Source organism: Trichosurus vulpecula, chromosome 6 (assembly GCF_011100635.1).
Source record: "Trichosurus vulpecula isolate mTriVul1 chromosome 6, mTriVul1.pri, whole genome shotgun sequence".
NCBI classification, from domain to species: Eukaryota; Metazoa; Chordata; class Mammalia; order Diprotodontia; family Phalangeridae; genus Trichosurus; species Trichosurus vulpecula.
In genome coordinates this window covers 271,387,146-271,409,488 of record NC_050578.1, presented here as the reverse complement: position 1 = coordinate 271,409,488, position 22,343 = coordinate 271,387,146, and the positions used below count along the sequence as shown (strand labels likewise).

Here is a 22,343-nt window from a genome sequence, read left to right as displayed (position 1 = left end):
AGTTCGAAAAACGATTGTAACAACAGCTCATCTGACACATCACTGTTTGCGATGTGCTTTACAAACATTGTCTCACTTGAGTCTCACATCAAACCCTCTAAGGTAGGTGCTGTTAAGTATTCCCGTTTTACAGATGAGGAAACTGAGGCCCAGGTTGGGTAAGTGACATTCCAAGTTTGCACAGACAATGAGGAACAGCTAAGATTTAAACCCAGGCCTCCCAACTCCCACATCCAACGCTCTTCCCACTGTTCCCAGAATAGGGATTTAAGTGCTAGCTCTGCCCCTCATTAGCCAAATGACTTGACGCCAGGAGCACTCTTTGAGCCTTGGTTTCCTCATCTGTAAAGTACAAGGTTTGGACCAGCTAAGTTCTAAGGAACTGAACCTTAACACCCAGGGTCACCCAGGCAGCATCAAAGACATATTCGAACTCGAGTCTTCCAGCTTCCAAGTCCAGTACGGATTTGCCTGGGTGTCCCTGGGTAGAATGGCACAGCAGCTCTCTCTCCAGCAATACTTCTTGGGGAAGGGAAGGAAGGCCAGGGCCATTTCTGGAAACTGTGGCAACCAGATGGGGGCTCTGGGGGAAACTGAGGCCCTCCGTGCATGACCTGAGCCCTGAATGGAACGGAGTTGGTTCTGGAAGCCACAGAGGGATGCGTCCGGGCTCCTCAGCTTCTGCTGTCCTTTGCAGCATCTTTCTTGTCTCATCAGATCAGATATAGACCTTTGGGCTGATCTCTTGTTCCGGCTCTCTTCTCCCTCTCGGGCTCCCAAGCCTGACTCCCAGGGTGAGCTTCAAGGCACTGACCTCACCCATTGGCCTCCCCATCTCTGCCCATTCAGGAATCCTCACCCAACCTGATTCCAAATCCATCTGGAATTCAGTATCTATCAGGGCCTCGTCTCCTGTCTCTCATCATCTCTATTTCTGCACAGACAGATTAAATTCCCGTGATCTTTCCTAGTCAGCTATGCCCTCCCCACACATCCATGAATGCCCTTTTGGACCTCTCCTGATAGCAGGGTTCCCAGAAGGCTCGTGGAGGCCCGGCCCTGCCCCGCAGCTGTTTCTGGTGCTGTGCCCACTGAAGGCAATTGAGGCAGATGGAGGGAGGGAGGCCGAGACCAGCTCCCCACCTCCTGGTTTCCGGGGAGGAGAAGGAAAGCTGAGCGGAATCAGCCAGAGATAGACCAGGTCATTACCACTAATAACAAGGTTCAAGGCAGCAACCAGGAGAGGAATAATTGCTCCCCAGTTCTTTGCTCCAATCTGCCACTCAGTGGTCAGAGTCAGAGGACCCAGTGATGAATCATGGCTTTGCTGCCTGCCGCCTTTCCAGGGGCGGTCTGACATTGTGATGGGGACACTGGATTGAGAGTCAGGGGGACCTTTATTCAAATCCTGCCTCAGATACCCTAGAGCTGTGTGACCCTGAACCAGTCCCTCCGCCTGCATCTGCCTCAGTTTCCACATCTGCAGAGATGGGAGAAGGGCGTGGCCTCTCCATTCCCTTGCAGCTCAAAATCTCACCCTACGGTTTGTTCTGATTGCACATGCGACCTTGGTCCAGTCACTCACCCACCTCTCCGTGCTTCAGTTTCCTCATCTCTGGGCCTCAGTTTCCCGATCTGGATTATTTCTAAGGTCCCCTCTGGCTGTGCTGTCGTATGACATTTACTAAGCCTATGACACTGATAGCTTACAAAGGGCTCCCCTAGAAGCAGCCCTGGCATGGAGATAGTACAAGTGCTATTACCCCATTTTACCGATATGGAAACCAAGGCACAGAGCAGCCAAGAAAATTACCATAGACCTAATTAAGCGTGGGAGCCAGGATTCGAGCTCAGGTCTCCTGACTCCTAGGAATGTTCATTCCCGGTTTCCTCATCTGTGACGTAAGAGGTTAGACCAGATTGGGGGTTCCTGACCTGAGGTCTGTGAACCTGGGGGGATGGTTTGTTTTCTTTTAGTATTTGTATCGCTGTATTTCAATGTAATTGGGTTCCTTTGTCATTCTGCCTATTTTCTGTTCTTAACAAACATTTTTCTGAGGAAGGAAGGGTCCATAGGCTTCCCCAGACTGCTCAAGGGGCCCGGGACCCCCAAAAGTTTAAGGACCCCAACCTAGAGAACCTTTAAAGAGCCCTCCCAGATAGAGTGCTAAACCCAGAGGGACGAGATCTGGCTTTGCCCCCTGCTGCCCTTAACCTGCATCTCAGTTTCTGTGAAATGGGAACAGTCATTTCCCTTTTGGGGGTTCTGCTAAAATCCTCCCAACCCTCCCCATGCCAGCATCAACTTCAGGCGCTGAGCAGCCAGACCCAGAAGGTGAGGCTGCTGCTGGAAGGCTGGGCTGGCTCCTGGCTCGGAGCAGGGGAGGGAGGCTGGCCACACCCCCTCTCGAGGAGTCAGCCAGCCTCGCTTCAGATGCAATCAAGAGGACAGTTGCCTTTGATATTTTTTTGATGATGCCTTCTGAAGGAGAAGGGTCTCAGGCTGCCTGTCCCCCTGGGGCTCTGGTGGGGGCTACCCAACCCGGTCGCCATAGTTACGGCTCCGCTGTGCCATCCCAGATCTGGCTAATTAGGGCTCGGGGCTACGGTGGTGCGTGCAGAGCCTGGTGACGAGCCTGCGAAAGGCCCAGGAGTCCTCGAGGCAGTGATCCTGGCCGGGTGCCACCCCCACACACACGTACACGAAAAAGGGGCAGCAGAGCCCTTGGCTCTGGGCACCTATTTTGGGAAGTACATTGATGAGCCGGGAGCCTATGCAAATGACTACAACTGGGAGGGGGAGGAAGGCAGAAGCAGGAGGAATGTTTAGCCTAGTGAAGAAGGAGTTTCAGGAGGGTGGGGAGGGGAAGACAGGACCCCCTCATTCAAATATCGGAAAGACGGTTGTGTGGAAGAGGGCTTGGTCTTAATCTGCTTGGCCGAAGAGGGATGAACCGGGGGCTAGGAATGGAAAATGTGAAGGGCAGGGACAAGCTTGCTAACGCCAGTGTAGAATGGACTGCCTTGGAAGGTAGTGAGTCTCTCAGAGCTGAGAATATCCAAGATTAGGTGAGAATTCCAGGGCTACTACAGAGGGCATTCCTGTTTCAGGGACTCAGTGGGCCAGATGGGTTCTGAGGCTCCTTCTTGCTCTGAGATTCTATAATTTAATGAAATCATAGTCAGAGGACAAGATCACAGAAAAGAGGAGGGTCCTAACTCTGGAGTGGAGCCCTCCTGCTGTCTAGAACCTCCTCTGATGGACTCTTCAGCTGACCCAATGGGAAAGTGAATGCCAAAGGCCCCAGTCCTCCCCTCTCTCCACCTGCCCATCTCCATGTCCAGTGGAAAGATCTGGGTGATCTAGGTTCCTGGGGCTTTCAGAAGCCTCAACATTGGTATGAAGAAAGCACTTCATTTAGAGTCCTGGGTTCAGATCCTGACTCTGCCACTTGCTACCAAGGTCATCTTGGGCACTTGATCAACCAACATTTATTAAGAGCCAACTATGTGCCAGGCCCTGTGCTAAGAATTTCAGGTACATGAAGGGCTCTTGTGGAGAAGGGGGCTTGTTCTGTTCCGCTTGGTCTCAGTTTCCTTGTCTGTAAAGTAGAAGGCGTTTGATGAGTAACAGATGCCTAATCTGTCAGATTGGAGGAAGAATTCTTCAGCTGGGCATGTGAACTTTTTTCCTTCACTTCTGTCTTTCAACAGAATTGGTTTCCTTGTAATCCTGTGAGAAGGGGTCCAGGGTCTTGGCCAGAGGGCCTTGAGATCCCCTGCCCTAAGGGTCCACTCCGGCCCTCCAGCCCACAAACTAGCCAATACCTTGGGTGTGTCTGTACCCAAGTGAGGCCCAGCATGTTGCCTACCATATTGGGCTGTTGACTTGGCACCCCTGTCCCCCAGGCCAGGAGTAGCAGCTGGCATAGCTAGATGGGCATCAGGAGACTCAAGATGGCGGTATCCACTCTGGCCTTTATTCACCAAGTGACTTAACAAGTTCCTTGGCCATTTTGGGGTTCTGGGGGAAGAAGAAAGGCCCTGGAATTGGAATGAGGAAGCTCGGGTCTGAGCTCTGGCTCTAGGTGAATTATAACTTCCCGGGGCCTCAATTTCCTCGTCTGTAGAATGGAGATGATAATGCTTGTGCTACCTACTTCAAAGGGTCCTCGCCAAATCAAATCAGAAAGAATTTATTAAATGTCCAGTGTGTGCCAGGCACCACGCTAAGCGCTAGGGGGGTGAAGAAAGGCAGATCTAGGAGTTCCCGGTCTGATGGGGCAGACGACAAAGGTGAGAGAAGGCGGCTAATTTGGAGATAACCGACAGAGAGAAGGGGGCACTCAGGAGGGTTCTTGCAGGAGGTTTAAGGGCTTTGTAAACCTAGGAGTGGCTAGAGACAGGAGCTGTCAGTGCCAGGAGGGGATGGCTTTCTATGGACAGGAGTGTCCTTCACCATAACCAGAGAGGGCTCCCACCTGGTCCCCTCCCCCAAGACTGGAGGGGAGGAGCCCAGGTAGGGGGCCTCACCCTGATTTCCCTGGGGGTGTCTGTCTCTCTCACCCTAGCTGTCCCCGGGCTCGGAGGACGACGAGGCCCACGAAGGCTGCAGCCAGGAGAACCTGGGCCGGATCCAGTTCAGCGTGGGTTATAACTTCCAAGAGTCCACCCTCACCGTGAAGATCATGAAGGCCCAGGAGCTGCCGGCCAAGGATTTCAGTGGCACCAGCGACCCTTTCGTCAAGATCTACCTGCTCCCTGACAAGAAGCACAAGCTGGAGACCAAGGTCAAGCGGAAGAACCTGAACCCCCACTGGAATGAGACCTTCCTCTTCGAAGGTGAGGCCACGCCCCCTTGTGAGCTGGAGGGAGGAGGGGGGAGGTCCCCGAGGACAGGGAGTTCTAGCTGAGCTGCCTTTGGGAAGTCACAGGACACACAAGTCAGAGTAGAGGACCAGACGCTTCCCAGCTTGCTCCTCTGTATGATGGGGAATTATTGCGTATCTGAAGGGGAATAAAAACAACAGGAAGCATTTATTAAACACCTTCTGTGTATGGAACATTGTGCTAGATGAAATGCAAAGTTTCGGCAAGAGTAGTCTTATTCTTGGAGCTCACAGTCGAAGAAGGGATAAGAAAGGAAGAAAAAATATTTATGAAGCACCTGCTGTTTGCAGATTCCTTTGGCAGATGACTTAGTTTGTAAAGAAATGATCACTCATGAGGCTCATAGTCTAGTACAGGGGCAAATGCATTTATTAAGCACCTCCTGTGTGCAGAACACCTTGCTGGATGAATTACGGTGTTTGATAAGGTGATCCATCACTCCACTCAGGAAGCTCATAATGTACCAAAAAAGAAAAAACCACTTATTAAATGCCTGCTGCATGCAGAACACCTTGCTGGGTACATGAGAGTTTGAGATGGTATGATCACGAAGCTTACAGTCTATTAAGGAAATAAGTCACAAACAAGCATTTATTAAGCACCAGCTGTGTGCGGAACACTAAAAGGAGAATAATGAGTAAGACATGGCCTCTTCTGTCATGGAGCTCACAGTCTGGTGGGGTGAGGAAGGAGAGAGAGACAGAGACAGAGACAGAGAGAGATGGTTAATACATAGATAATATATAGCTAGATATTAGAGAGATGATGGATGACATATAGATAAATGTTAGATGATAAATGGAGAAAGATGATAGATGATAGCCAGAGATAGATAGAAAGACAGACAGAAAGACAGACAGATAGATAGATGAAAGACAGAGGGACAGACAGACAGATAGATGAAAGACATATAGACAGAGATAGATAGATAGATGAAAGACAAATAGACAAATAGATGAAAGACATAGATAGACAGACAGACAGATAGAGCAGTTATTAAGCATTTCCTCTGTGCCAGAGACCATGCTTTGGTAAACTACATGCAGCCACAGTTACCTCAGACGTTGCAGATGACTCCACTTAGTCCTCACTCATGAAGTGCCAACTGTGTGTAGAGCCCTGGGTTTGCCTCTGGCCACACAAACCTAAAGAGAGCCGTGGCCCCGCTTTTAAGAAATTCGTGGTGTTGAGAAGGGCCAGTTCATCCATAAGTTTGATACCAAGGAGAGGCAGAAGTGTTAGACACGTGGTCTGTGGGCACCCTCAGTACTCCCAAGTGTGGCCCGAACCAGAATAAAATGTAATTGGGAAATATTTAACAAGATGAATAAAAATTCAACAGAACATAGGTAATAGGAATATGTGGTTTTCTCAGTCACTCTGTGACCCACAAGGCTCCTTATGGATGTCTGGTTTTGTGGCCCCCGTTTCTATTAGACATTGACCTCCCCTACTGTACAGGACCCTAAGGAGATCCAACAGGAGTACTCCAGAAGAGGTAGCCCATGTTTCCTTGGGGTCTGGGAGGACTTCCAGAGGTAGGTGGCCCCTGAGTTAGGCTTTGAAGAGAGAGATTTCACTGATGGAGCTGGGCCAGAGGCCTGACAAGGACAAGAGGAAGAGCCTATTCCAAGGCACAGAGATGGGGGGAGGGGCGATGGCTGCGCTGAAAGCACTGTGCAAACCTTAGGGGATAATAGGAGGGGAGGGCATTGTTATTCTTTGAGCCCTCCCCCCACACAAGTAGCCTAGACACCCTGGAAACACTCAGCAGCGACTTCATGGAGAGCTGATTGATAGGGCCAGGAGGTGCCATGTGGCCATTTGGGGCCCTCTCTTGGGGGCTCCAGGGAGGAGAGTAGGAGGCATCTAGTCTTAATTGCTGATCTCCGTACTAGTGGGAGGTGTGACTTGTCTGAAGGCCAGATAACCAACAGCATCCCCATTTGACTCTGGACTACATGCTGGCATTTTCCTTTTGCTCCTCACCCATGGGGCTAGGCAGACCTTTGCTGGGGATGTGTGACTATGGACTGTGAGCTAGCCCCCCAGAAGAGGCCAATATGCTTTAGAGCTGGCCTGTGGGAGTGAGTCTAGACTTGGTCCCAGGTCACACCTAAAGATCCCTTAGGAGCTTCGGCTTTGTTCCAAAATGTCCCCAGATCCTGAGACCACTTGGCACTGAGCCCAGAGAGAGCCTCCCTGTTGCTTGGTCAGGCCTGAGGGGTTCACACAACTGGCCCCAGGCAGGCAGTATGACATTCATCCTCAGATCAAGGTTTTAAGACAAATTCAGTTAAGGGCAGCTTGGGGTGGAGATATGGGGAGTTACAGAAATGGGCCCCATGCTGGGGAGCTGAGACTTCAGGACAAACCCTGGTGACAACTGTGAAACAAGAAGTCATAGGGTATGAGGGACAGAATTCTGGATTGAGAGGGTCTCGCCTCTGCCACTTACTAGCTGTGTGACCCTGGGCAATGACTCTATGTCTCTGGGCCTCGCCAAATGCCAAGGTTGGATCAGATGGGCGGCTCCTGGGCAGGGAAGGGGAGGAGGGGATTCCAGGTCTGCTGGTGGCACAGCCATTCACCCATTCCATCCACCTGACCTAGTTTGGGGGGCAGGTTGCTGGCTCCCTCCTTCCCCACAGCCTAACCAACTTCACTCTGGGAGATCCCCTAAAGAAGACTGTGGGTGTGTAGTGCAGAATTGGCTGGGTTAGGAGTCAGAGGGAGGCCTGATGCCCCTTCATCTCTCTGGCTCTATGGTTCTCGTCTCCTTCTCCCCATTCTGTGTCCTGACCCCCTGTTCCTCCTTCTCTGCATCCAGGAGACCATAACATTCAGCCTATTATGGGTTTTGAAGAGGCCTTGGCTAAGTGGGAAAGGGAACAAAAGAGACCAAAGCTCTAGGCACACATGTTTTCCCGACTCCCTGGTAGCAAAGTCCAGTAATGAAAGCATCTGATTCCTTTTACTCCATCCCAGAGAGCCAAACCAGGAGCAAAGTGGGAGGTTGGGCAGGGGGAGATGGGGGAGGGGACAAGAGGCAGATCCGGGCTTGATGAAAGGAGACGTGTCTTAGCAGTTAGAGATGTCTCCAGAAAAGACGATGAGTTCCCCGTGGCCGGAGATGACCCACCTTTGTCAGGTGCGTTGTAGGAGGGAGGGATTCCTGCTCAGCTTCCGTCAATTTCCTTTGAGGCCCCTCCCAGCTTTGAGATCCTGAGTTATCTTTACATTTGAGCCCTTCATAAACCATATGTGTTAGGTGGCTTCCAGACAGCAGAACTGGGAGTCATTAACCAACAAATCAACAGGCATTTATTAAGCACCTACTGTATGCCAGGCTAAATGTGCTGTATGTAAATGTACTATATGCCTGTGCTAAATGCTAGAGATGGAAAGGCAAAGGCAAAACAGTCCCTACCATCAATGAGCTTCCATTCTAATAGGGGAGACCACACGCACATATTTAGGGTTATGTCAACAAATACAGGATAGCACTGGAGAGGAGGGGAGGGCCCTTGCACCTAGTGGGACCAGAAGGTGTCGATTCAGCTGGGGTTCTCAGCGGCAGACATGAGGGAGGGAAAACATTCCTGGTATGGGGCACAGCCTGTGCAAAGGCACAGAGAGTGTATAGAGCCTGGAACGTTAGGAAGTAAAGAACTGGAAATGTCAGAGTTGTTTATATTTGATCCAGGAGGTAACCGGAAGCCACTGGAGTCAGTCACGCAGGAGGGTGCTGTGGTCAGGACAGCCCTTTGGGAAATTCACTGTGGTGGCCACACTGGAACAGCAGGGAGAGGCTTGGGCCAGGGAGGCCAGTTAGGCGGCCACTGGAGTACTCCAGGCAGGAGGCGATGCTGCCCAGAACCAGTGTGCTGGCTATGAGGGCAAGGAGAAGGGAATGTCCACATGAGGTGGGGGGGGCAGGGGCAGAAAAGGCAGGATCTGGCAACCGCTTGGTATGTGGAGTGAATGGGAGGAGGGGACACAGACCATGATTTTGTGAATCTAGTTAACTGGGAGGGTGGTGGTAACCTCATCAGAAGCAGGGAAGTCCCCTGAAGCCAGGAGGACCTGGCCTCAGACACTTACTAGCTGTGTGACCCTGGGCAAGTCACTTAACCCTGATTGCCTAAAAAGACAGAAGCAAGGAAGTTCAGCAGAGGTAGGGGGCGTTGGGGGAGGGGCAGCAAGAAGAGTTCTATTCTGGACTAGTCGAGTTTGGACTGTTGACAAGACGTCTAGTTAGGTGATGTGAGATTATAGTTCAGGACAGAGGTTGGGGCTGGATAGGTTGATCTGGGAATCATCTGATCGTAATTAGACATGAGAGCTGATGAGATTATCAAGTAAGAGACCATAGAAAGAATAGCATAAAGGACCTAGATCAGAGCCCTGGACAAAACCCTGTTAGTTGGCATGATCTAGATGATGAGCCACCAATGAAACTAAGAAGAAACAGTCAGAGAAGTAGGAGGAAAGCTGGGGGGGAGGGGAAGGGGAGAGAGAGAAAGAGACAGAGAGAGAGTGTCACCAAAACCCAGAGAGGAGACTATGTAGGAGGAGAGGGTGGTCAAAAAGAATGAAGACAGAGAGAGGATGCTGCTAGATTGGGCGTCAGTGGTAGATCTGGAGAAGGCAATTTCAGTTGAATGATGAGGACAGAAGCCAGACTGTAGAAGGTTCAGAAGAGAGTGAGGGGAGAGGAAATAGTAGTGCTGACCGCAGGCCCCTTTTTCTTGGGGTTTGGCTGATAAAGAGAAAAGAGACAGTGGGTGGAAAGCACAAAGAGATAGATTTAGGATCAAACAGTTGTTAAAAATTAGAGCTGTCCAAAGGTGAAGGGGAGACCAAGGTAGGTAGTGAGTTCCCCTTCACTGGAAGTCTTTGGGCAGAGGCTGGACGATGACTTGTTGGGGATGGCGTAGTGGGGGGGTCCTTCCTATGAGCACAGACCCTTCTAGCTCCGAGACTCCAGATTTCTTCCATCTGTGGAAGGAGGAGGGTCTGGGGGTGGGGGCTCGGGATCCACAGGCTTGACTTTCTTCTTGGTCCCCACAGGCTTCCCCTATGAGAAGGTGGTGCAGCGGGTGCTGTACCTCCAGGTCCTGGACTATGACCGCTTCAGTCGTAACGACCCCATTGGGGAAGTGTCTATCCCTCTCAACAAAGTGGACCTGACCCAGATGCAGACATTCTGGAAGGAGCTGAAGCCATGTAGTGACGGGAGCGTAAGACCCTTTCCTTTCTGTCCCTCCCTGGGGTTGGGGCTTAGACTCTCAGCTGTGAGAGGAGGGTCCCCCACAGCAGGGGAAGCTTCCCCACATCCTGTGGGTAAGGGAGCCAGTGATCCAGAGGACGTGCGATGTATGGTCATAAAAGGCAGCTAGCTAGGTGGCGCCAGAGTGCACAGAGCACTGGACCCAGAGTCAAGAGGACCTGAGTTCAGTTTCTGCCTTAGACACTTCCTAGCTAGGAGACCCTGAGCTAGTACTTGACCTCTGTTGTCTAAGTTTCTCCATCTGTAAAACGGGATAATCACAATACCTGACCCTGAGAGTTGCTGTGATAATATGATGAGACAATATTTGTAAAGTGCTTTGCAAATCTTAAAGCACTATACGATGCTCGCTAGTGTTATTAACCCCAGGTGGGGGGGGCATTGTAAAAGAGACCCCCTGGCCCACACCCAATGAGGTGGGAATCCGAGAATAGGGTGTGTTCATCTGGACTATGGGTCCAGGTCAGAATGAGGAGCTGAGGGCTGTGAGTTCCTGGCCCCAGTGATCTCCACAAGGCAGAGCCACCTAAGGACGCCGCCCCCCACCAGCCGCATCTCACCCCGCCTCACCCTCTCCTTTTGTCTCCTCCAGGGAAGTCGAGGGGAGCTGCTCCTGTCCCTGTGCTATAACCCCTCTGCCAACTCCATCATTGTGAACATCATCAAAGCACGGAACCTCAAAGCCATGGACATCGGGGGCACATCCGGTACTCTGGGCTTCGGGCCGGGATGGACTGATGAGGGCCCTCCTACAGCATCCCACCTGCGCTCAGGCTCCTGAGCCCTCTGACCCTCCCTCCCCAGGCCACCGGCCTCAGCTCCCTCCAAATGTGCGGACCCCTCTAAATGCCCCATCAGTCACCCAGCCCATGCTGGACAGTGTCGCCCCCCGCACCACGGAGCAGGCCTTCCTCACAGAGCATTCCCAAAGCCAGGCTCGGCAGGCAGCCTTTACTGAGCATCTCCCAAGGTGTCGGGGGCTGTGCCAAGCACTAGTCTCCCTGTGGACCCTCTGCCTGCAGAGAGGGGCTTATTCTGGATTTCTTTCTAGAATAGAGAAGGTAGCACAAGAATAGAAGGAACACAAGGCCTTGGGCCTGATTCTGTTAACTTTCTTGGTGACCCTGAGCTAGTCATGACCCCTCTCTAGGCTCACGTTTTCTCCCCTGTAAAATGAGGTCATTGAACCAAATGCTCTGACATCCCCTGTTCTAAGGTCCCTCCGCCCTGACATCCCCTGTTCTAAGGCCCCTCCCAGCCCTGACATCCCCTGTTCTAAGGCCCCTCCCAGCCCTGACATCCCCTGTTCTAAGGTCCCTCCCAGCTCTGACATCCCCTGGTCTAAGGCCCTCCCAGCCCTGCCATTCCCTGCTCTAAGGTCCCTCCCAGCCCTGACATCCCCTGTTCTAAGGTCCCTCCCAGCTCTGACATCCCCTGGTCTAAGGCCCTCCCAGCCCTGCCATTCCCTGCTCTAAGGTCCCTCCCAGCCCTGACATCCCCTGTTCTAAGGTCCCTCCCAGCTCTGACATCCCCTGGTCTAAGGCTCCTCCCAGCCCTGCCATTCCCTGTTCTAAGGCTCCTCCCAGCCCTGACATCCCCTGTTCTAAGGTCCCTCCCAGCCCTGACATCCCCTGTTCTAAGGCTCCTCCCAGCCCTGCCATTCCTTGCTCTAAGGTCCCTCCCAGCCCTGACATCCCCTGTTCTAAGGTCCCTCCCAGCCCTGCCATTCCCTGTTCTAAGGCTCCTCCCAGCCCTGACATCCCCTGTTCTAAGGTCCCTCCCAGCCCTGACATCCCCTGTTCTAAGGCTCTTCCCAGCCCTGCCATTCCCTGCTCTAAGGTCCCTCCCAGCCCTGACATCCCCTGTTCTAAGGCTCCTCCAAACTTTGACATTCTATAATTCAATATGTCCTAAAGATCCCTTTGGTCCTTTCATGGATGCTCCCCTCTAAAAGAAAGAGGCCCTCTCTCCTCCACTCCTCCTCCCAGCTCCACGTCCTCCCTCAGTGGGAGGGGTCAGAGCTGGAGAAGCCCCACTCCCCTGACTCCTTCCTTTCCCTGCACAGACCCCTACGTGAAGGTGTGGTTGATGTACAAGGACAAGCGAGTGGAGAAGAAGAAGACAGTGACCATGAAGAGGAACCTGAATCCTGTCTTCAATGAGTCCTTCATCTTTGACATTCCCACAGAGAAGCTTCGGGAGACAACAATCATTATCACTGTCATGGACAAGGATAAGCTTAGCCGGAATGACGTCATCGGCAAGGTGGGGGTCACCAGCACCAGGCAACCTGCTGATGCTGGCAGGAGCCGAGGGAGGGAGGGAGAGCAGCACCTAAGGCAGGGCTGTGTATGCTGTAGGCAGTCAATCAATATTTGCTAAATATATGCATGAATGAGGGTGTGAAGCTAACTACAGGAGGAAGGAAGGAAGGAATGAAGTATGGAAAGAGAGAAGGAGAGAGGCAAGAAAGGAAGGAAGGAGTGTATGAAGGAAGGAGAGAAAGAGAAGGAAGGAAGAAAGGAAGGAAGGAGAGGGAAGGAAAGAGAGAGGAAAGGAAGGAGGGAGGGAAGGAAGGAGAGGGGAAGGAAGGAGAAAGAGATGGAAGGAGGGAGAGAAGGAAAGAGAGAAGGAAGGAAAGTAAGAGAGGGAAGGAAGGAGAGAGGGAAGGAAGGAAAGAGGGAGGGGAGGAGTGTATGAGGAAGGAGGGAGGGGAGGAAGGAAGGAAAGAAGGAAGGAAGAAAGAAAGAAAAAGAGAAAGGAAGGAAGGAAGGAAGAGAGAAAGGAAGGAAAGGAGGGAAAGAAAGAAGGATTCCCATGGCTCTGCTTGCCCACATTACCCTCAGAACCTCTACTCTGTATATCTTATATTTCATTGACACTTCATTCCTTCCTTTCCTCCCCCTTTTCCGCACCCATTTCTCCTCCCCGCTCCTGCTCTTCCTAACATCATCAGAGCCAAACAAATCTGCAAGGTAACAGTCCTGCCTGGAAACACCAGGCCCTTTCTGCCCCTGAGTCCCTCCCCTCCCCATTCAAGGATGGGCAGCCCATTTCCTCCTTTCTTCTCTGGTCCTTTATTGATCGTTAGCCTGATCAGAGCCCTGAAGTCTCCCCTCGTCCTTTCTTTTCCAATGCTGAGGTCGTCTAAGCTCTCCCAGTTAGGCTCACCTCCCTCTCCTGGATGCCTGGTTTCTCCTGAGCTAACTTCCTGCAGGGGTGACTGTAGGCAAGTCACCTGAGCCTCTTGACCTCAGTGGTCTCATCTGAAAAGCCAGGAGATGCTCCGAATCTGTGATTCTATGACCTTGGCAGTCATCACTCACATTTCAAAGGGCCACAAGGTTTTCAAAGCACTTTTCTTATAACAGCCTGTAAAAATGATTCCCCCCCCTTGAAGAGAGCCTTAGAAAGATCACCCAGCCCCAGAGGGTCAGAGCCTAGACTGCTGCACTAGTTGTCTAGTGTGCCTTCCTGCCCGCTGCCAAGTGATCATCCTAAAATTAGCTCCAACTGTCATGGTCCCACTCAGGAAACCCCATTGTCCCCCTTCTTACCTCTAGAATTAACTATAAACTCCATAGTTTGTCATTCAGAGCTCTTTGTGACCCTACCCTTCCCACCTTTCCAGCTTTATTAGACATCACTCCTCTTCACCTGATAGTCTGCCCCCAATGCTGTCCCTTTCAGGTAATCCATATCCCACCTCCATGCCTTTGCCCAGGCTGGTCCCCATGTCTGGGATGCCTTCCCTCCCTCCTCACTTTGGCTTCTTAGAAGCCCTAGTTTCCTTCAAAATTCAGCTTAACCTCTATGTAAGGCCTTCACTGATGTACCCCTACTCCCAGTGGTTAGTGCCTCCCTTCAAAAAATAACTTTGCATTTACTTTGTACACTTAGACTTTCATGAGTGTCTGTTATCTCCCATGATAAACTAAAGTCTCATTTAGCTGAGCAGCTGGCACATAGTAGGTGCCTAATAAATGCTTGATAATTGAAGGATCATTCCCCCCCCCTTCACTCTCTTCCCTCCAGATCTATCTGTCCTGGAAGAGTGGTCCTGGTGAGGTGAAGCATTGGAAGGACATGATTGCCCGTCCTCGGCAGCCTGTGGCTCAGTGGCACCAACTGAAGGCCTGAGTAGGGCCTGGGGAGGCCCGGGGGTGGGGCTGTGGGCCTATGGTTTGGGGGTCACGCCTTCACACTTTATGCACAACGCTCCAGGCGTGGCTCCCCCATTGGGTGGGGGGAAGGACCCCTGTGGGCTCAGCCAGGGAGGGGGCTCAGGACTCAGTATGGCCATGTTTCTAGGAAGCGCCAGCCCCCCCCCATTTGGGGGGGTCTTTGGGAGCCATTTTCCTGCTTGCCCCTTTTCTTCAACTCGCCGACACTAAAGAAACAGGAGGGGGGAGAGAGAGAAAGAAAGAGAGAGCAAGAAAGATGGATGGACAGAGAGACGGACAGACGGCAGGACAGAGAGATCCCTCCAGAGGCCCCACCCGGTGGAGCTTGACTCATCTGCCATTTTCTTTAAGGTGGCTTCTGGAGCTGTGGGCTGGCCGAGCCTCAGCCAGCCCCTGGTCAAAGTGGGCTAGGGCACGGTAAGGCCATGGCCATCAGCCTGGCCGGAATGGCCCTCCTCCCCTCTGGGGTGTTGGGTTTTTTTAAGCCGTCTGGGGGCCCCTGTGTGCCAAGGGGGTATAAATAGCCTGGCGTCAGAGCCGAGGTTCTGTGTACATGTGCTGTGTTCAACCTTTGTGTATGTGCGTGTGTGTGTGTGTGTGTGTGTGTGTGTGTGTGTGTGTGTGTATGTGTGTGTGCTCATGCACATGCATGTGAGTGTATGGGGACAGCGTCAGGGGCTCCATGGCTCGCTGTGCTGGTCCTGAGGTTGTGGTGAAGGATGGGGCTTTGGAAAGAGTAAGGCATACAGAGAAAGGGGAAGGAATGGAGATAGATGGTGGGCTAGGGAAAGAAGAAGTGAAGAGAGAGGTTAAAGGGCATCCAAAAGAAAGGAAGAGACGAAGGAGGGAGGAGGGACGGCCTTGTTTGTCCCGAATGTCCAATAGCCCATCATACCTTGGAATCTAGAGCTGGAAGGAGCCATACAAGACAGTTTTCCCCAGCCTCTCGTTTTTCAAATAAGGAAACAGGTGCCCAGATTCGCCCAAAGACATAAGCAGCAGAGCTCAGACATGAACCTCGGTCCTTTGCTTCCCAAGTCCAGTGTTGTTACTGCTTAAAGACTGGGCCTTCATGCTGGTTTGAGAGCAAGAATACTGTTTTGTGTTCTAGTCTCTGCTTTCCAGTTCCTGGAGACCAGGGGGTTGTGTCTAAATTATCTGGGCCAGGCTTTTCCAAGCTGTATTTCTGGCTCTCCCCACCATGGCATGGGACTTCTGTAGAGAATCCACACGCTGGCTCTCGTTTCCCTTCTAAACATGAAGTATGAAATTCTGTATGTATGAAAAGAGTTAGTACATGTGTTTTTTTAGTATAAAAATAGGTGTAGGATCCTAAAAGTTAGAGTTAAAAGGGCCCCTTTAAGGCCATCTAGCCTGACCCTCTCACTTTTCAAATAGGGAAACTGAGGCCCAGAGGGATTAGGTCACTGAGCCAAGATCACAGCAGTAGCAAGTACAGGGCTGAGATGCGAACCTGAGTCCTTTCACTGGTTCCCCTCCATCCCCCTCCCCCTCCTCTGTTTTGTTTCCATATGTCCCTGTCCCTACCCCCACGTTTGCCCTGGAGAAGCCTAGACCAACAGCTGTCAGTTTCTATAGCCAGAGTTCAAGCCTCTGAGTGCTCCATGGCCAGCTTGGTCCATCATCTCCATGTGAACTAAGTCTCCGAGGCTCTTCCAATAAATAGTCAATCACCCCCAGGGCCATCTCCCTTGCTGGATGACCCTACTGCTGAGAATTTTTAAGTAGGCTGGTCCCAGTCACTGCCCCTGGCACAGATACACAGTGCCCAAGTGGGCCTTGGTCCATCCCTGGAGCCTTCGAATGGGTCTTGGCCCTTCCTTTCCCTCTAAGTGTTCCCACGTTGTCCCCCCCACTTCCAAGACCCCATTACCTTCATTCTCACTTGGAAAGTGCTCCCTCCAGCCCTGCCATGTAGCTCTCCTGGCCTTCTAGATTCTCCCCTGCTCTTTCAGACCCCTTATGCCTGCTTTCCAGACTTCCCCAGGTGTCTACCCCACTTCTCACCTCCCTCCCATACTGTCAGAATTGGAGGGAACCTTAGAACAGAGAATCTCAGAGCTCAGAGGGAAGGGCCTTAGGATGTGAAAGGTCCAAGCTGGAAGGGACCTTAAAATAAGCCTATGGGAGAGTTGCATGAGCCCTTGGAACTCTGAATGGAGATTGTAGGAGCTGGCAGGGACCTTAGAATGTAGATTTTTGGAGAAAATTTCAAAAACAGAATGTCAGAGCTGGAAGGGACCTTTGAATCCAGAACGTTGGCACCAAGGAAGCACCTTATAAGGTAGAACATTACAGCTGGAAGGAACATTAGAACATAGATGGTCAGGACTGGAAGGGACTTTTGAAAATCAAATGTGAAAACTGGACAGACCTTAGAACGTTGATTCTCAGAACTAGAAGAGACTTTGGCCTGCATGTCATCAGAGCTGAAGGGGAATCTCGAACACAGAACATCAGAACTGCAGTGGAGGTAGGAAAGCACAGAATGTCAGAGCTAAGAGAAACCTTAGGATACAGAACATTCAATGTCATTCAGACATTAGATCACAAAAGGTGAGAGCTAGGAGGGTCCTTAGAGCATAAAATGTCTGAGCTGACCTTGGAACCTAGAAAGTCTGATTCAGAAGAGACTGCAAAGATCATCCAGTCCAAGCCCATGATGTCACAGCTTCTTCTTTTTCTCCCTGCCTGAGCCCAGCCATTAACCCAGAGGAGGACCCATTCAGCTAGGACCATCCCCCCCAAATGCTGGGAGTTGGGGTGACCATCAATTTACCCCCAAAGTATTTCTGAGCACCTAATAGACCAGCATAAAGGAGGCTGAGGAGGGCCATGCCCCATCTCTCATTCCCTTCTCCACCTCTGCCTCTCCTCTCTGCCCACTCCTTGCCAAGAGAAATGGAATGGAGCCATCCGAAGGTTCCCTGAAATAATGAGGCAAGGCCAGTGGCCCCTGGCTCCCACAGAGTTGGAGCCAGCTCCCTGTTGGTGACAGAGTGCCAGTTCATCCCCACCTAGGAGCAGGATTTGAGGGCCAACAAAGCTGGAGTCCCCCAGGAGCAGGTGTAGACCTGCAGTTCCCAAGGCTGGCCACCAGATGGCAAATAGGCATCATAGACTGGCAGTTGCTCCCTGCTCACGCTCTTGCAGAAAAGTTGACGTGCGATGGAGAAGAAGCAGCTTCTGCCTTACCATGTTTTGGGAACGGTGGGAAAGGGGAAGAGGAAAGGCCCCCCCAGGAAAGGCTGAAGGTGATCCCCAGAGACCCCCAGGTCCACAGTGGGGCTTTGGATTTAGGGGTAACTTCCAGCCTTCTGCGTCTAGGAGGCTCGGGCTATGCCCTCTGCTTAGAGTATGGATTCCTAGAGTTGGAATGAGCTGGAGAGCTCATCCAGTCCAGCTGCCTCAGCCCCAGACACAGAGAGACATTAGAATGAAGAACATCAGAGCTGGAAGGACCCTAGACCTTGGAGTGCACGCAGAGGGACCTTCTGAGCAGAGAGGGGCCTTAGAATGTAGAGTATCTTTGAATGAGGGAGAAGCAATTTGCTCGTGGTCATGTCTGAATTGGACACAGAGCAGGAGTTTGAACTCAGTTCTTCAGGCTCCATATCTAACGCATACTTAGCACCACCCTAGCCTGTCTTAGTGGGCTTCAATGCTGAACCATCTTCCATCCTAGATAATAATTCCCAGCCTTGCTGGGGCATAACTCTGCCCTCTCATCTTCATCCTGTGTCACCTTGGGCAAATCCCTTGACTCTCTGGGCCTCAATATCTTCATTAGAAAAATACGGGGATTGAGCTAGGTGACCTGAGGTCCCTCCTACTGCTCTGTCTAGGATTCTCTCCTCCTGCGAATGAATGAATGAGAAAGCTGGGCCTCTCTGATCTGGATTCTGTCCCTGGGACAAGCTGTGTGACCTTGGGCAGGTGACTTCATCTGTTTCCTCATTGGTGAAATGGGGGGAGTGGTCTAGAAGGGGACCCCCAGGTCCTTTCATATCTAAATCCTGTGATCTAATCCATGGCACAAAGGCTCAGGCTTATGTGGAGGGGAGCAATGGAACAGGGTAGGTGGTGCCCTCAGGCAGCCAGAGGAGAAGGGTGAGGGAGGCAGAGCAGGGCAGGAGACATTATGGGTAAGGAAGCTCAGAGAAGGCCAAGAGAATGAAGAAGCCTCCTCTTGGGGTCTCAGTTTCCATCTCTGTAAAATGAGGGGTTCAGACCAGACAGCCTCTAAGGTCTCCGCTGGCTCAAGATCCTGATGAGTCTGTATTCTGGTGAGAACTAGATTAGAGGAGAGTGCATGAAGGGTTAATGGGCCCTCTGCAGCTGGGTGCTTCCTGGGTCTCCCCCTTTCTCCCCTCCTCCCCCTCCTTGTGGGTGGGGAGGGACCAGCCAGCCAGCAAGCCCCCAACCTTGCCATTCTTAGCTATTGATTCCCAGCTGGGGTCAGACCAAATCGTATTAGAGTGGACAGGGCCAGCACATTGTTTTGGCACCCGGCCTGTGCAGCTCTTAGCCAATCAGAGGCAAAGATGCTCTCCAGATGGTGTCTTTTTTTTCTGAAAGGGGGACTGAATGGAGCAGGGGTGGGAACCCCCTGCTTCCTCTACCTCCTCCTCCCACATCCTTCCCAAGCCTCCTCCTTACCTTGCATCTTGGGTTGCCCTGCTGAAGTTTCTACTTCATGGTCATTGCAGCCGAGGGAGGGAGGGAGGAAGGAAGGAACAGCAGAAAGGGAAGCTCCCTGTCCACAGCCCACCTCTGGTCTTTATTGGATTGAGGCTCGGATGGTTGATGAGACCATGCACAGGGCACCCAACCTGTCCTCAGACCAGTGGGTGCCCAGCTGGCCATCTAGGTAGGAGAGCTGAATGGGGTCAAGGTGCAAGGTGCTGGCCAGAGGTAGGTGGGACAGATGGAGGAGAAGCAGGGGGAGCAGAAGCAGCCCCACAGGTGCCCTAGGGATGTTTTCTCCACTTATAAAACGGTGGTAATAATTCATGCTTCACCTACCTCACAGGGGAGGTTGTTAGGTTGTGGTCACCTGACCTGTGTCCAGGGGTGCCCTGGATGCCCTTGGATTTTGAAGGGGCTAGACGTCTGCCTGCCCTGAGAGTGAGGCCTGCTTTGCCTTGAGGCCAAGGTTCCCCAGTGTCCTGGGTCCCTCCAGTCCCCATAAGGATGTGAGAATCATCTTTGGTCTCTTTGGGGTACGCTAGAGCTTTTAGCTATTACCTTTTTCAGGTATGTCTTTTTTCTTGTGACCATCCTCTTGTAACTGCTGTACAGAGTTCTCCCCACCCCCAGCCCTTCACCTAGCAATGCACCTGAGGGAGGGGATGGGAGAGGCAAGGGCCTAAAGGCTCAGGCAGCCTCCAACCCCCAGCCCAGCTGGGGCCTAGGGGTGGGGACCCTGCTGTTTCTATTCTGTTGAGTCCTCTTCCAGCAAATGTTTTATAAAAAAAGAAAAAAAGAAAAAATTCACCACCATAAAACAAAACAAAAACAAAAAACACCACAAACCTCAACATTCTCAGTGAAGAGAAAGGAAGAAAAACTAATGGGAAAAAAAAACCATACAAAATGTTTCCACCACACACCCTCTAAGCCAGCGAGATTTCCTCTTTGCAGATTCCTATTTTTGTGGGAATGGCCCTTGCTTTTTGTGGAGCAGGGCCATTCTGATTAATAAAGGAGAGTGAAAAAGCAGGGCCTTGGCTCCTTCCTCCGCCGTTCCTTAGCACTCCCCCAGGAGGAGGTGAAGGAGATGGGGTGGGGTGGGGCAGGCTGGGGCTCTCTCTACCATACACCTTGTCTCTGGCGTCAGGTGGAATATGGCCTCAGCCCTGGCTCTTCTTCCAAGATCCATTTGCTGACTCCCTGGCTATCATCCCCCAAGGGGAATTATTAGCACCTTAGGGCCTCCTGCAGCCATAGCTCCCCATCCCCCTCCCCACCCCCCCAGGAGGAACTGAGACAGATTCACTCCCCCTTGATCCACCCCTGAGGCAAGGCAGACCAGCCAGGATTGGAGCATGGGGTGGCGCTTTACGGTGGGCCCCCCCCCCACCAAAACCACCCTAAGGGGAGGCCCAGCCATGGCCCTGGTTGGTTATCGCTAGCCACTTCTTCTTCCTCAGATGTTACTGGGTAGGAAGGAGGAATTAGGCAGGGTCCTGGGCCTGGTAGTCCTGGCCCCCTTAGAAATAGCAATAGCCAAACCAATATTCTCTCCCCAACCCTGGCTCTGGGGAACAGCCCAAAAGGGAGCGCTGGCCCCAAGCCTGCAAAAACTGGGTTCCAGTCCTGACTCCTCCTGGTCACTGGCTGTGTGACCTTAGGCAAGTCACTTCTGTCCTCTGGGCCTCAGTTCCCCACCCCTAAAAGGGCAATAAGCACCCCAGCCCCCGTCCCTCCCAAGGAGGAACTGAGGTCTGTGTCGTGCTCAGGGTTTCCTCGGAAGAAGGTGCTAAATCAGCTTCCCTCATGAGCACAAAAGGAAATTCCAGTCCAGTCCTCTGCCCATCCCACCCTCATTCCTACCCCCCGCCCTGATTATGGAGTCCTCATGAAGCCAGGGCAGCATGTCTTCCTGGCACTTGGGCTGGGTTTAAATATTCCTTCATTGTTTTTCTCTCTGGAAGCCCATCCCTAGTCAGGGAAGCAACGCCAGAAGGGAGCTTGGGGACCATCTAGTACCTAGTGTACCTGCGGTACCTAGCTTGGCTTCCCCTCCCTGCTGGGGTGACTCTTCCTTCTCATGGAGCCTGGAGGAACCTTGGGAGGCAGCTGCCAAATAGCTCGGCCCTGAGCAAAGAGAGGAAAGGCCCAGGGCCTTGAGTTTTTCCCATGGAAAATAGTCCCTGGAAAAAAAACCAACACAAAACACTAACCAGCCCTGGTGCTCAGGTACTGCCCATTCAAAGGCCTGGAGGTGCCAGGCCTGGCCACTTAAAGCTTCAGGGCCTTGGGCAAGATGCTTTCCCTGGGGGCCTCGGGTCTTCCTTCTGTCCCTCAGGGGAGTAGGACCAGAGGAATTCAGAGACCCTTCTTGTTTGGTGACTTGGCACCCCGCCTCAGTTCTGAGGTCCTCCCCAGTTCTGAACCTTCCAAACCCCGCCTTGGTGACCCCAAGAGCCCATTGTGGGATCTGAGGGCAGGGAGATTTCACTGTCCTGGTTTCCAGTGCCCTCCTAGATCCTGGATCCCCTTCCGTTCCCATGTAGTTCATCTGCCCCGTACTCAATCCGATCCCATTCTGCAGGCTGGGCTCGACAGGTTATTCCTTCTTCCTTTGTCTTCCTTCACATCCTCCTTCTATATTCCCTGCTCTCTGGAAGCTTATCCTGAACAATTCCCCATTCCTCCCACCCCCACCCAAAGTCGAGGGGATGGGACTGAATCCACCTCTGTGTTCTGGGTGTTGGCTGTCTGGGGCCATCTGTCTTTCCCTGGGTATGTCCCCTGCCTCCATCCCTTCCCCTTTGTCTGTGTCCTGTGTGTCTCTGTCTTGTTTAGATTGTGAACCTCAGGGGCAGGGACCCCTGTCTGACTCAATGTTCTGTACGGCACCTGCAGGTGCGTGAATAAATGTTAATCCATGGATCCAAGAGTGCCCAGGTCATCTTGGGGAAGCAGGTTATGGGACAGGTGGGCTAACCTGGGTGGCTGGGCCAACCTGGGTGGCTGGGCTAACCTGGGTGACTGGGCTAACCTAAATGTTAAGACTAACCTGGGGAGGCAGGGAAGGGGAGATGGAGCTTCTGAGCTGATCCTAACCTGCCCTTTCCTTCCCAATGACCCCAAGGGGGTGCATTAGCAGGTTTGGTAGGGGAGGGTAGAGGACCATCTCTAAAAAGAAAGCCCTACTACTGTGGTACCACCCAAACAGCTGGTGCATCCTATCACCAGGAGGCCCTCCAAAACCCAGGTAGTCAGAGACT

The 22,343-nt window shown here is 52.2% G+C and overlaps 1 protein-coding gene across 4 annotated transcripts in view; it reads left to right on the top strand.

Moving 5' to 3' along the window:
• Positions 1–22,005, top strand: part of SYT7 (synaptotagmin 7) — a 91,970-nt gene extending 69,965 nt beyond the window's left edge. For all 4 annotated transcript variants that reach the window (XM_036763068.1, XM_036763066.1, XM_036763065.1 and 1 more), the window contains 5 exons: positions 4,572–4,842; positions 9,964–10,133; positions 10,776–10,890; positions 12,249–12,448; positions 14,219–22,005. In XM_036763068.1, coding sequence (XP_036618963.1) covers positions 4,572–4,842; positions 9,964–10,133; positions 10,776–10,890; positions 12,249–12,448; positions 14,219–14,323 — 861 coding nt within the window. In that variant the 3' untranslated portion in view covers positions 14,324–22,005. The remainder of the gene's footprint in view (positions 1–4,571; positions 4,843–9,963; positions 10,134–10,775; positions 10,891–12,248; positions 12,449–14,218) is intronic.
• The last annotated feature ends 338 nt before the right edge of the window (positions 22,006–22,343 follow it).